The sequence below is a fragment of the Schistocerca gregaria genome, chromosome 8 (assembly GCF_023897955.1).
Source record: "Schistocerca gregaria isolate iqSchGreg1 chromosome 8, iqSchGreg1.2, whole genome shotgun sequence".
In the NCBI taxonomy this organism is placed as follows: Eukaryota; Metazoa; Arthropoda; class Insecta; order Orthoptera; family Acrididae; genus Schistocerca; species Schistocerca gregaria.
Genome location: NC_064927.1, coordinates 135,080,907 through 135,095,311, shown reverse-complemented (window position 1 = coordinate 135,095,311; position 14,405 = coordinate 135,080,907). Strand labels below are relative to the sequence as shown.

Below are 14,405 nucleotides of genomic sequence, written 5' to 3'. Positions count from 1 at the left end.
AGAGCACTTGCCCGCGAAAGGCAAAGGTGCCGAGTTCGAGTCTCGGTCGGGCACACAGTTTTAATCTGCCAGGAAGTTTCATCTTCTGGAGTCGTCCACTGTAAGGAAATGACACAAAATATTCACAAAATTTCTTACGTAACTAGTGGGATACTTGGGTACTGCAGTAGTGCTAGTTAGGGTAAGAAAAACATAAAACTAACGAATATTATTATTTATTTCGCAAAATTCGGAGAAATCACAATGACACATTTAGTTATTAACCGAACAAGTTATTTCCGGGTTCTTTTCGGATTGTGAAGTAACCCCTTAAGGATAGGATTCGCTAATGAAATTTCTATACATAGTTTAAGATTGTCATTGACTTGGCAGAATGAGAGAGAGCCGCGCCTACTCAACTTGAATAATTATCCGTTAGAATGTTGCTAGGTACGGTCGAGGCTGTCGCGTCGTGTGAAATGCAGTGAAGTGTACTATTGTGGAGGAAATATGAGGCTCGCAAGAGCTGTAGCGCACAATACCGTAAGTTGCGATGACTCCAGTCTGTGCCACTCGCTGCTGAAAATAAGATAACTCTCGTTCTATCTGGATTGACCTTCGCCAATCAAACTCTCCCTACGCCTTCATCAAGTCAAGGACTCCTAATCACCCCTAGTCTAACTATTGGCGTGGTACACTGGTCAAATGGCTCTGAGCACTATGCGACGTAACTTCTGAGGTCATCAGGCGCCTGGAACTTAGAACTAATTAAATCTAGCTAACCTAAGGACAACACACACACCGATGCCCGAGGCAGGATTCGAACCTGCGACCGGAGCGGTCGCTCGGCTCCAGAGTGTAGCCTAGAACCGCATGGCCACTCTAGCAAACGGTACACTGCTGAAATAACCAGTCCACCGCGATGCCACTCAAAAATTTGCTTGCAGGCGTTTAACTATAACTCTGTCCGTTCACACCGCACGATAAGTGTGGCAGCCAACACAGTGAACAACGCTTAATCGCAAGGACTCAGTATAGAGTCCACAACGATTCGCTCTCGACAGGGGTACTCTTCCAGTGAAGTACTAAGGAGAGACTTGTTCCTCGCTCTTTGAGTACGCTTACAAGCGCACATGCTCTCGTTATGTGTTCTCTCTCCAAGAGCGACAGCCAGACGTGAAGGGGTATATCTTTCGGTCTCCTCCATTACTACTTCGGCTCAAGGCGCATAAGAATATTGTCTGCCAATCATCATTGCTCCTCTAAAACGGGAGAATGGCGTTTCATTTAAGGCGACCAATCTGGAAATCTGTAGCATTGGCGTTTGGCGTTTGTTGTCTCCCTGTGAAAATCTCAGAAACTGTGTGCTATATTTGTAAAGAATGCGTAGGCTGGGCGCTCCCACACAATGTAACGGAATTTGCTTTTAAGCCGAAAACGGGGTCGTTCTTCCTTTCACTCGGGCAAACGCTATCTGCTCTATGGGCGGTCACCAGCCGACATAGATAGGCTGTGTCGTCCTCTGAAGGTACCGGCCCCCGGTGTGCGGTTTGCATCTCTCGAACTAAAAGCCCCTGTGACCGTCGTGTCTTGAATGTGTGTGTGTATGCCAGCCTCGAGTATTTCAATCTCAGAGCGCATTTGCGATTTACTAGTTATTTGCATATCGTTTACATGAATTCATACAATATTGACTTTATCTTGTCGAGTTTGGGTTCGAATGAAGCGTCTTCATGTTCGGAATATGATTGTGAGGGCGGAATATGTAAGCAATGAAGGTCAGGATAGCATGACGTCTTACAATGTTTGAAAGTTTTACAGTGTGTAGATACATCCTTTAGGAACAATATTTTCATTTCTCGACATAATTTCCATACCGATCAACTGCCTTACGCCATCTTGGAACCAGTGCCTGTATACCCGACCGCTAACATTCTGGACCAACCTGTTGGAGCCACTGTTTGCCACCGTGCACAAGGGAGTCATAATCTTCAAACCGGCTTCCACGAAGAGAGTCTTTCAGTTTCCCAAAGGGATGATAGTCATATGGAGCCAGGTCAGGACTCTAAGACAGGTGTTTCAGTGTTGCCCATCCGAGTTTTATGATCGCTTCCATGGTTTTTTGACTGACATGTGGCCGTGCATTTTCGTGCAACAGCACAACATCCTGCTTTAGCCGATGTGGTCGAACACTACTCAGTCGAACTTGATGTTTCTTCAGTGGCGTCACATATGCATCAGAATTTATGGTGGTTCCACTTGGCATGATGTTCACAAGCAAGAGTCGTTCGGAATCGAAAAACACTGTAGCCATAACTTTTCCAGCAGATGGTGTGGTTTCGAATTTTTTTCTTGGGTGAATTTGCATTATGCCACTCCACTGATTGCCTCTTCGCCTCTAGTGAAAAATGATGGAGCCATGTTTCATTACCTGTCACAATTCTTCCAAGAACTTCATCTCTACCATTCTCGTACTGTTCCAAAATCCATTGAATACCGTTTTTCTTGTTTCTTTGTGAGCCAATGTCAACATCCTGGGAACCCACCTGGCACAAACCTTTTTTATCGCCAACACTTTCAGTATTCTGCAGACACTTCCTTCCCCTATCCCAACGTAGTGTGACAATTCGTTCGCTGTGATGTGTCTGTGAGCAGTCACCAATTCGCTAACTCTCTGCTTGTCTGGTTGTCTGGACTGTGTGCAGTACGAGGCCTGCCGCTGCGAGGACAATCCTCAATATTGCCGTGCCAGCTTTCATCACGCAACCTGCTTGCCCACCGACTAACTGTACTGCGATCAACAGCAGCATCTCCATACACCTCTTTCAATCTGTTGTGGATGTTTCCCACTGTCTCGTTTTCACAGCACAGGAATTCTATGACAGCACGTTGCTTCTGACGAACTTCAAGTGTAGCAGCCATCTTGAAGACATGCTGTGACGGCGCACTCACGGGAACAGGTTGAACTAAGTTTGAAAAGAAGTGGGAAGGATCTATCTACACCGTGTAAAACTTAAACACATGCAGAATGAAAACTGCATTTTTACAAAATAGTGTGCATTTCTTTAGGAGTGACTCTCGTAGTACTACTGTATTTTTTCTATATGGACAACTGCAAAAAACAAACAATATTAAAGGGTGAAACATCTAGGCAGATTTAAGCTGTGTGCCCGACTGAGACTCTAACTTTGGAACGTTCCCTCACTCGGCCAAATGCTCTTACCGACTGAGCTATCCAACACAGCCTTACTTCCACCACTAACTCATTTCCTACACTCCAAACTTCACAGAAGTTCACTGTAAACTAGCAAACAATCCCATACTGTGGGTAAGTCATATCTCGACAATATCCTTTCTTCCAGGAGTGTTAGTCCCGCCAGGCAAGCGGAAGAGCTTCTCTGAAGTTAGGAAGCTTGAAGATGAGGTACTGGCGAAAGTAACGCCGAGAGTTCGAGTACTGCATGGATCGTACGGTAGGTAGAGCACTTGCCCACGAAAGTCAAATACTCACGTTCACGTAACGGTCCGGGATGCAGCTTTAAATTTAGCAGGCGCAGTATATCGATTCAGCCAAAACGCGATATAACTCTACTGTCTCTACAAATATGACAAAGATAATGGCGCCGGCCGCTGTGACCGAGCGGTTCTAGGCGCTTCAGTCGGAAACCGCGCTGCTGTTAGAGTCGCAGTCTCTAATCCTGCCTCGGGCATGGATGTGTGTAATGTCCTTAGGTTAGTTAGGTTTAAATAGTTCTAAGTTCTAGGGGACTGATGACCTCAGATGTTAAGCCCAGTAGTGGTTAGAGCCATTTTAACCATTTTGATGATGTCTTTCAAAGAAAAGAATCCAGTTTTATTCCAAATAATAACAGTAAATGACAAAATATTAGAAAAAGTTTCCCACTTCCATTGACCAGGATGTGGTATTAGTTTTACCTATGACAAAAGACATTCAACTGAAGGTTGATAGCCGGCCGCGGTGGTCTCGCGGTTCTAGGCGCAAAGTCCGGAACCGTGCGACTGCTACGGTCGCAGGTTCGAATCCTGCCTCGGGCATGGATGTGTGTGATGTCCTTAGGTTAGTTAGGTTTAAGTAGATCTAAGTTCTAGGGGACTAATGACCATAGCAGTTGAGTCCCATAGTGCTCAGAGCCATTTTGAAGGTTGATAAATATCAGGTTATATTTGGAACTCTTAGAAGGTTTAAGTAGTTGTAAGTTCTAGTGGACTGATGACCTCAGAAGTTAAGTCCCATAGTGCTCAGAGTCACTTCAACCATTTGAATACTCCCTCAATGTATATACATTCGACTTCCATAATAAAATAATTTCGAGATTTTTCGACCGTCGTCCTGTCGGACCCGCTTCAGCTGTGTTCCTGTGCTCTCTACCAATGAGGGCTGCTTTGCATAGTATCGCGAGTAGCACCGCACCTCAGTGAGAACTTCAAATGGTTCAAATGGCTCTGAGCACTATGGGACTTAACGTCCATGGTCATCAGTCCCTTAGAACTTAGAACTACTTAAACCTAAGTAACCTAAGGACATCACACAACACCCAGTCATCACGAGGCAGAGAAAATCCCTGAGCCCACCGGGAATCGAACCCGGGAACCCGGGCATGGGAAGCGAGAACGCTACCGCACGACCACGAGGTGCGGACAGTGAGAACTGCACCGAAGAGTTTTCGCATGGCATAAGCAAGCATAACCGTGCAGTAACTTGTTTCAGTTTAGACAGCAGTGAAGCCCGCTAGGTGGGTGGGGGACTCACTGTGCACGGTGACGTATCCGAGCGTGGCGGGCACGCCGGCCTTGCGGCGCGGCACGGTGAGGAAGAGGCGGTCGCGCCAGACCTCGAGGCCGTGCGGCAGGTTGGTGTGCGGCGTGTAGCCGGCCCGCAAGGCGGCGGCGGCGGCCGCCTGCTCGGGCCACTCCCAGCCCACGGCCTGCCACGAGAACGCCTTGCGCACGCCCTTGGTGGAAGACGCCCGCGCCTGCGGCGTCACCGTCGCCAGCAGCACCGCCGCCGACGTCAGCAGCGTCGCCGCCGTCGTCAGCAGCGCCGACGTCGTCATGGCGCGCCGCGTCTGCAGTCGAACGTCCACGTCAGTGACTTTGTTAAAAGTCCTGGGGAGGCACGGATCTTAGGAAGCTGCTACGTGTGCGAGGAAAGGAACAGGGCAAATATAAACGTAGCCAAAGCATCGTGGGCAAACAAAAATTTAACGAAGACAAACTTAGCGTAACGAGAGTAGCACAGAGTTATGCTCTACCAAAACTACGGTTCGGTAGCGTTGGTAAATTACATAAATGACATAGTAAATGATAGCATTACTGGTAATATTGGTAGAATTTGTTGTGTACGCCGGTCTCTGTGGCGGCGCGGTTCTAGGCTCTTCAGTCCGAAACCGCGCTGCTGCTACAGTCGCAGGTTCTAATCCTGCCTCGGACATGGATATGTCTGATGTCCTTAGGTTAGTTAGGTTTAAGTGGTTCTAAGTCTCAGGGATTGATGACCTCAGATGTTAAGTCCCATAGTGCTTAGACCCTCTGAACCATTTTTTGTTGTGTACATCTTCGTAGTAAGGAGAGGTGGGCTATAGAGTGATGCGGAAACCGTCATCGTACAAAACTGGACAGGAGCACAAATGGTTAGTGAGCAAGTCAACACAACAAAGTGAAGGTTTGCTTAACTTGTATTTCTCCAAGTGTGCGAAGGCTCTTTGCAAATAACGCAACGAGTATTAAACTCCAGCTCATACAATAGCTTCTAGGATCAGGCTCGCTGTACTAAGCACAAATGATGGTGTCGTAGCGACGATGCTCCAAATGCTGAGCCGCTGCCGCCGGTGATCCTGTACCGCGAGGGGAGAGAGAGCTCTTAGTCCAGAGCTGCTGGAGGCGTGGCTCGGCGACACGCACCATTGGGTCTACCAGACCCTGCGCAACCACTATCAGCATCGACCGAAACTGTCTGTTCCGTTGCCGACTGTGATACGCCAGTAAGGTAGTATCGGCATACGATACCACAGGATCGGTAGGGATAGAAACATATCACATTCTGAAGGACGACAGTTCAAACCCATATCCGACCATACTGATTAAGGTTTTCTGTGATTTCCCTAAATTGTTTCAAGCAAGTGCCTGGATGGTTCCCTAATACGATGGGACTGACGACCTCGCTCTTTGGTCCCTACACTCAAATTAACCAAGCAACCAAAGAACCATAAATCAATGTGGAAGAGTTAAATGGGAGCCGACGACATCATTCTTTTCTTTTGTTTGTTTGGTTGTTTGTTTGGCACATAGTTAGAACCACACATCATTCACTCATAGTCTACTGTGTATTTTATATCCTTACAGAAAGTATGTTGCATTTTATAAGAAGTAAAAATTAAGCGATGGCGTAACTCATGAGCTTTTATACAAACAAAGGAGTTACTTCTGATGCAAGGACAGTCTACAAATACAAACATAAATATATACCTATATAATTTTTCTTGTCATTTTGTACTCAGAACGTTCTTGATCATTATCAAATGCAAAGGGTTTTCTGTTACTACTGCTAATGCGATATTGTTTATGACTAACAGAAAAATGTTTTGTGTAAGTTCGACAAGGTGTTGAAGCTAGATTTGATAAATTTTTGCTTTGCGGTCTTTTTTTAAAAATTTGTTCAGAAAAATTCCTTTCGCTATGTGATAAATTTTCATCGTTTCCTTTATTTTTACTACAGAATCCCTCTATTTCACGTTAGAAGTCAATAATTTTTTAATAAAAACTGAATTAAACATTGACTATTTCAGATGTGTTATAAATACTGTTTATACTTGAGTAAAAGACACAGGGATAACTGTGTAGAACAAAAATGTTCTGCAGGCTATCCAGCCAGACAGAATAGTGACGTTCATTGCCTTCTCATTTTCCCAGCCTAGTGCAGCAACTCGTCGTGGCATGGACTCAACAAGTCGTTGGAAGTCCCGTGCAGAAATATTGAGCCGTCCATATATGCGAAACTGAAGTCGGTGCAGAATTCTGTGCGCGAACTGACCTGTGAATTACACTACTGGCCATTAAAATTGCTACACCAAGAAGAAATGCAGATAATAAACGGGTATTCATTGGACAAATATACTAGAACTGACAAGTGATTACATTTTCACGCAATTTGGGTGCATAGATGCTGAGAAATCAGTACCGAGAACTACCACCTCTGACCGTAATAACGGCCTTGATACGCCTGGGCATTGAGTCAGAACTTGGATGGCGTGTACAGGTACAGCTGCCCATGCAGATTCAACACGATACCACTGTTCATCAAGAGTAATGACTGGTGTATTGTGACGAACCAGTTGCTCGGCCACCATTGACTAGACGTTTTCAATTGGTGAGAGATCTGCCGAATGCGCTGGCCAGGGCAGCAGTCAAATATTCTCTGTATCGCAGGGATCGAATGAAGGAAGAGCCACGGGTCGTAACACATCTGAAATGTAACGTCCACTGTTCAGAGTGCCGTCAATGCGAACAAGAGATGACCAAGACGTGTAACCAATGGCACGCCGTACCATCACGCCGGGTGACACGCCGGTATGGCGATGGCGAATACACGCTTCGAATGTGCGTTCACCGCGATGTCGCCAAACACGGATGCGACCATCATGTTGCTATAAACAGAATCTGGATTCATCCGAAAAAATGACGTTTTGCCTTTCGTGCACCCAGGTTCGTCGTTGAGTACACCATCGCAGGCGCTCCTGTCTGTGATACACCATCAAGGGTAACCGCAGCCATGGTCTCCGAGCTGCTGCAAACGTCGTCGAACTGTTCTTGCAGATGGTTGTTCTCTTGCAAAAATTCCCATCTGTTGACTCGGGGATCGAGACGTGGCTGCACGATCCGTTACAGCCACGCGGATAAGATGCCTGTCATCTCGACTGCTAGTGATACGAGGCCGTTGGGATCGAGCACGGCGTTCCGTATTGCCCTCCTGAACCCACCGATTCCATATTCTGCTAACAGTCACTGAATCTCGACCAACGCGAGCAGCAATGTTGCGATACGATAAACCGCAATTGCGAGAGGCTGCAATCCGACCTTTATCAAAGTCGTTAACGTGATGGTATGCATTTCTCCTTCTTACACGAGGCGTCACAACAACGTTTCACCAGGCAACGCCGGTGAACTGCTGTTTGTGTATGAGAAATCTGTTAGAAACTTTCCTCATGTCAGCACGTTGTAGGTGTTGCCACCGGCGCCAACCTTTGTATGAATGCTCTGAAAAGCTAATAATTTGCATATCACAGCATCTTCTTCCTGTCAGTTAAATTTAGCGTCTGCAGCACGTCATCTTTGTGGTGTAGCAATTTTAATGGCCAGTAGTGTATTTCCCGTAATTTTCTATGCGATTCACGTCGAGCGATCTGGGTGGCTCAATCATCCGCTCGAACTGTCCAGAATATTCTTCAAACCAATCGCAAACAATTGTGACCCGATGACAAGATACAATTTTTTGGTAACATGGAGTCCATCAATGGTAGTAAATGGTCACCACGTAGCCGAACATAAGCATTTCCGGTCAATGATCGATTTAGTTGGACCAGTGGATTCAGCTCATTCCACGTAAATACAACCCACACCATTGTGGAGCCACCGCTAGCTCGCACAGTGCCTTGTTGCGAACCTGGAGCCATGGCTTCGTGGGTTCCGCGCTACCCTCGAACCCTGCCACCAGCTCTTCCCAACTGAAATCGGGACTCATCTGACCGGGACACGGTTTTACACTCGTGTAGGGTCCAAACGATACGGTCACGTGGCCATGAGAAGGGCTGCAGGCGATGTCGCGCTGTTAGCAAAGGCATTGATGTCGGTCGTCTGCTGCCGTAGCCCATAAAAGTCAAATTTCATCACACTGTCTTAACGGATACCTTCGTCGTACGTCCCACGTTGATTTCACGCAGTGCTGCTTGTCTGTTAGCAAAGACAACTCTACGCGAACGCCGCTGCTCACGGTCGTTAAGTGAAGGCTGTCTGCTACTGTGTTGTCCGTGGTGAGAGATTATTCCTGAAATTTGAGATCCTCGGTACACTCTTGACACTGTGGATCTAGCAGTATTGCATTCCCTAACAGGTTCTGAAAAGCAACGTCCCATGCACCTAACTCCGGCTACCACTCCGCATTCAATGTCTGTTAATTCCCGCAGCCACAATCATAACGTAACCTTTTTCACATGAATCACCTGAACAAATATGACAGCTCCGCCATTCCAATGTTCTTTTATACGTTTTGTACGCCATCTGGGTATGTGCACGTCGCTATCCCACGACCTTTACCACCTCAATGTAAAGCTCTATCTGCCGACTGAGGAAAGGTATTTTTGCGTGCAATGGTGACTGCGAAATCCGATGGACGTGGGGTGGTGGTTAGTGCAGTATGTGGTAACTGGCGTTGGTTTTTTAAAAATATTTCTGAACATAAAGTGTTCCGCATATTTTAAGGTTTGTTTGGAGTCCAAAGACAGAATAACTTCAATTAAATATCTTTGCAGCCGGCCGCGGTGGCCGAGCGGTTCTAGACGCTTCAGTTCGGAACCGCGCGACTGCTGCGGTTGCAGGTTCAAATCCTGCTTTGGGCATGGATATATGTGATGTCCTTCGGTTAGTTAGGTTTAAGTAGTTCTAAGTTACAGGGGACAGATGACCCCAGATGTTAAGTCTCATACTGCTCAGAGCCATCTGAACCATTTTGAAAGATCTTTGCCTCCCTGTTAGAAGAAATTATGGCCCCTTTGTTTGACTCAAAGTCGTGACCTGGACGTCTTTAGAAGGGACGGAGCACGCACTGCGTACATTAGTTCTTCTAAAATCTCGCAGAAACCATTTCCCATGCTTAAAACGGACGGCTTCAAAAATGATTCATATAGCCCTGAGCACTATGGAACTTAACTGCTGAGGTCATCAGTCCCCTAGAACTTAGAACTACTTAAACCTAACTAACCTAAGGACATCACACACATCCATGTCCGACGCAGGATTCGAACCTGCGACCGTAGCCGTCGTGCGGTTCCAGACTGTAGCGCCTAGAACCGCTCGGCCACAACGGCCGCCAACGGACTGCTTCCTCTCAAAGAACAGACACGAATAAACTCCTTGAAAGGGGAAACGTATTAGCAACAATGTAAAGTTTGCATCAGCTGTTGCGCTGCAATAGTCGACTTCTGGGATGTTTTATCAGACATCCGTTTGTTGGCTTGCACTCTGATTCTGCTTACGTCGCAACACGTATCAGTTTCCTCCTCAGTATCGCTTTGTCACTGCGTACTATTCCGCGTGTGTGTCCGCTTACTGGTCGTGCTGCAACAGTGCAAGATGAAGTATGCTGATTCGACTACATTAAGTAAGTAAAAAAGTGACTTGATCAGCTGATCCACCTGAAGACGAGGACATAATCCGTCTACAGGCGTCATGTGGATAAATAAGACGTGAAACAGATAACAGTTTTAACTTATCTTGTATGACATAAACAGACGCACTTTCAAAACTCGATCCAACATTGACGGCTTAAGTGCATTTGATACTACCAGCTGAAATTTATTGCAGAACTCGTGAAATTTTCCTGCTTTCTCGTCCCAGTTTCATGAAATGCTGAGTCTTCAATCGATTTTGTTTGGCTGTCCTTTCGTTTGTAGGAGGTCAGTATTTCAGCTGGCTAGTTGCGGTACCTTTTGACGCGTCTCTGGCATCTGTCGATGTCCACCGTTTTCGTCTTGATAATTGTTTTATCCCTCTCGTTCTATACGGGGGCATGGTGGTCTTTCGACCTCACAAATTTTCCTCTATTATCTCAATGGATTTAAAATATGTAAATTTATACGAAAATTTGTAAAAGTTGAAATATATATGCAGGTTTTTGGTCCTCAGCACTACGGGACTAAACATCTGAGGCCATTAGTCTCCTAGAACTTAGAACTACGTAAACCTAACTAACCTAAGGACATCACACACATCCATGCCCGAGGCAGGATTTGAACCTGCGACCGTAGCAGTTGCTCGGTTTCGGACTGAAGCACCTATGGGACTAAACTGCTGAGGTCATCAGTCCCCTAGAACTTAGAACTACTTAAACCTTACTAACCTAAGAACATCACACACATCCATGCCCGAGGCAGGGTTCGAACCTGCGACGGAAGCGGCCGCGCGGTTCCAGACTGTAGCGCCTAGAACCGCTCGGCCACAACGGCCGGCTGCAGGGCAGGGCGAAGTGATTGAGATTGAATGATTTGGAGGGAATACCAGAAATCTGACGGCTTCAGTACTGTTTCAGATGACCCTAAGTCGGTTCAAGGGTTTCTAGATATGGTGGACGGCGAAAGGCTGCAGTCGCCGTACTCAAGTAATTAGTACTTTTACTAGTTTTAGGCTATTACGCGCTTTATGTTGGATTGTTTAATAGACTGGTTACCATGTTATCTTGTGGTTGATCGTTACTCCAAGGTATTTTTCAGTGTTATTAACTTGGATAGGATGGTTCTAAGCACTTAAGCTTAGGTCTTGCAGGAAGGAACTGAAGATGGTTCATGCCAAACTAACTCATTGCGTTTGGGAAGAACTGACCTTGAGGAGCTTAGAAGGGAACGTTGAGATGGAACTGAAGGGTGCGCTGAAATAAATAGAGGGTTGGGTAAAGGGCTAGGAAAGCAGTATCATCAGCATACTAAAGAAGGCTCCTCCTACCACGTACTAACTTGTTGGCTGCTGTAAGTGAGGTCAGTTCCTGGTGCTGATGTCAGGTCTCAATACGACTGAGAGCCAACATAAAATTGATTTCAGTGAGCGTCCTCAGTTTCCCTGTGATCGGCCTTTTGTCAAAAAATTTTGCCTAGCGCGTCACGATCTGATGGTAACAAGTACAAGATTAAGGCTGTTTTGAGTTCAGAATCCCTTTAAATAAGGTTGAACCCAAGGATGTAAACTTGATACTCTAGAACATCAATTCTCTGCTACTGCACTTTCATCCAGCGTATGACGACGATCTGAAAGCACGCTACATATCTTATCAAAATACGACATTCTGTACAGATGAGGTTCGTCATATACTATCATATCTTACTGCCGAGTTTGTATTTGACCAGACCCAGCAAGTTCCTCAGTATCATTGTTTGTAACTAAACCACACTGATGTATCCTATGGTATAGAGGTAGCGCCTTAGACGTCCTCGGTCTTGGATTAGAAGCCAGGCACTGCTTAAAGTTTGAATAAAAATCGTTGGCAGTGGAGAACGAAGACCTCTGCCATGGGAATTCGTGCTTCTTCTGCAAACGGCATTGTTAAAGAGGGCGGACGAGTGGATAGAGGTTTGGATCACCCTCTTGTCTTTTGAATGGAAAACTACCCCTAAATTGTGTAAGAATCAGTTTGGAATACAGAATTGTATGGTAGTGAACCATGGACTACGCAAAAACAGAAAATGAAAAGAATCGAAACTTTCGAGACGTGGTACTATACATCGATTGATGAGATGATAAATGAATATATCCGCTGAATCTGCGAGGATAAAAAACACGATAAAAGCATTTAAAAGAAGAGTGGAGAGGACAATAGGATGTGTGACCTCAGGGAATAACATCCACGACACTGGAGCTGTAGGAGGTAAAAACTGTAGGGAACATAGAGACTGGAATGTACCCAATAAATAGTTGAGGATGCTGGATGCAAGCGTTACTCTGGGATGCAGAGGCTGACACAGGAGCGGTACGGGTGGCGGGCTGCACCAAAACAGCCAGGGGACTGACGAGTTACCATATCTACCTGTCAACATCTTTGTCAGGCAAACGAAAGTTCCTTGGGGAATACAGTTTTAACAGTATGGGATTTTAATTTGGATGTGTGTGTGGCTTTTCATCTGTATTCAGTTTAAGTTGATTAGTTGAATTAACATGGAGCACTAATCGATGTGAAATTTGATAAAATAAGTGATAATCAAATGTTGAATAGAATGAAATTAACTAACACTACATTTGAAGATAAGGTGATGAGAATGTATTAAAGAAGAAGAACTACGATTAATAGTGAAATAAGTACTAGTGTGCGAGTAATGAGAAATGTTAATTTCTCATTATGTTCTCTTAAATTTTGTGCGCGTAATGGCAGTGATCAAATCGAGACGTTCAAATAACTCACGGGAAAGCAGCCCGGTGACGCCGACGACAACCGCTCGACAGGAGAACACTCCGCCGTTTTCAAAGCAAAACTACAGGAAGTAAGCGCTGTGCAAGCGAATTTAAAACCTTGGATTTCAGATAAACTCCAGGAAAATAATACACACACACTCACACACGGTAAACACTAGCGCCACCACAAACCATGTCCGAAGTCAGAAATTATCGGCAGTGAAATTAATAATCAACGGGTGAAATAATACAACCCCTGTCCCACTGTTTTCTGACAAGGAGAGAGTAGGATTCGATGTAGAATCTGAACAAAAACCATTGTCTCTTTTTATAAGGTTACCTGCTAATTAAATTTCAACATCTTAGTTAATAATGCTATGCAAGTAGCTGGAAGTGCATGTCAGAATCTCCGTGTTATATTCCTTAGGATGATCGGTGGGAAGACAATGTTTTGCAATGGCACGTTTCCTCGTCCTTGTGCGCCACTTATGCTCAGTACACTGACCTGATAATTTGACCAATATACTGTACACTGAAGCGCCAAAGAAACGGCTATAGGCAAGCGTATTCAAATACACTCAGTCGCAAAAGTATACGGACAGTGAGATGTTTCACAATGAGTACTCGAGAAAAACTTACTATGAAACCCAAACATATTTATTAGCAACATATATGCGTAACAACATTAATTACAAAATAATTATTGTACACTCCTGGAAATGGAAAAAAGAACACATTGACACCGGTGTGTCAGACCCACCAAACTTGCTCCGGACACTGCGAGAGGGCTGTACAAGCAATGATCACACGCACGGCACAGCGGACACACCAGGAACCGCGGTGTTGGCCGTCGAATGGCGCTAGCTGCGCAGCATTTGTGCACAGCCGCCGTCAGTGTCAGCCAGTTTGCCGAGGCATACGGAGCTCCATCGCAGTCTTTAACACTGGTGGCGTGCCACGACAGCGTGGACGTGAACAGTAAATGCAGTTGACGGACTTTGAGCGAGGGCGTATAGTGGGCATGCGGGAGGCCGGGTGGACGTACCGCCGAATTGCTCAACACGTGGAGCGTGAGGTCTCCACAGTACATCGATGTTGTCGCCAGTGGTCGGCGGAAGGTGCACGTGCCCGTCGACCTGGGACCGGACCGCACCGACGCACGGATGCACGCCAAGACCGTAGGATCCTACGCAGTGCCGTAGGGGACCGCACCGCCACTTCCCAGCAAATTAGGGACGCTGTTGCTCCTGGGGTATCGG

General features: G+C 45.9%; 1 protein-coding gene across 2 annotated transcripts in view; it reads right to left on the bottom strand.

Moving 5' to 3' along the window:
* The window catches only part of LOC126285325 (L-dopachrome tautomerase yellow-f2-like), a 497,699-nt gene that overhangs the window by 397,710 nt on the left and 85,584 nt on the right, over nucleotides 1-14,405 (bottom strand). The window contains exon 2 of one of the 2 annotated variants that reach the window (XM_049984628.1): nucleotides 4,751-5,066. The exons of the other annotated variant lie outside the window; for it this stretch is intronic. Coding sequence (XP_049840585.1) covers nucleotides 4,751-5,066 — 316 coding nt within the window. The remainder of the gene's footprint in view (nucleotides 1-4,750; nucleotides 5,067-14,405) is intronic. 2 annotated transcript variants of the gene reach the window in all.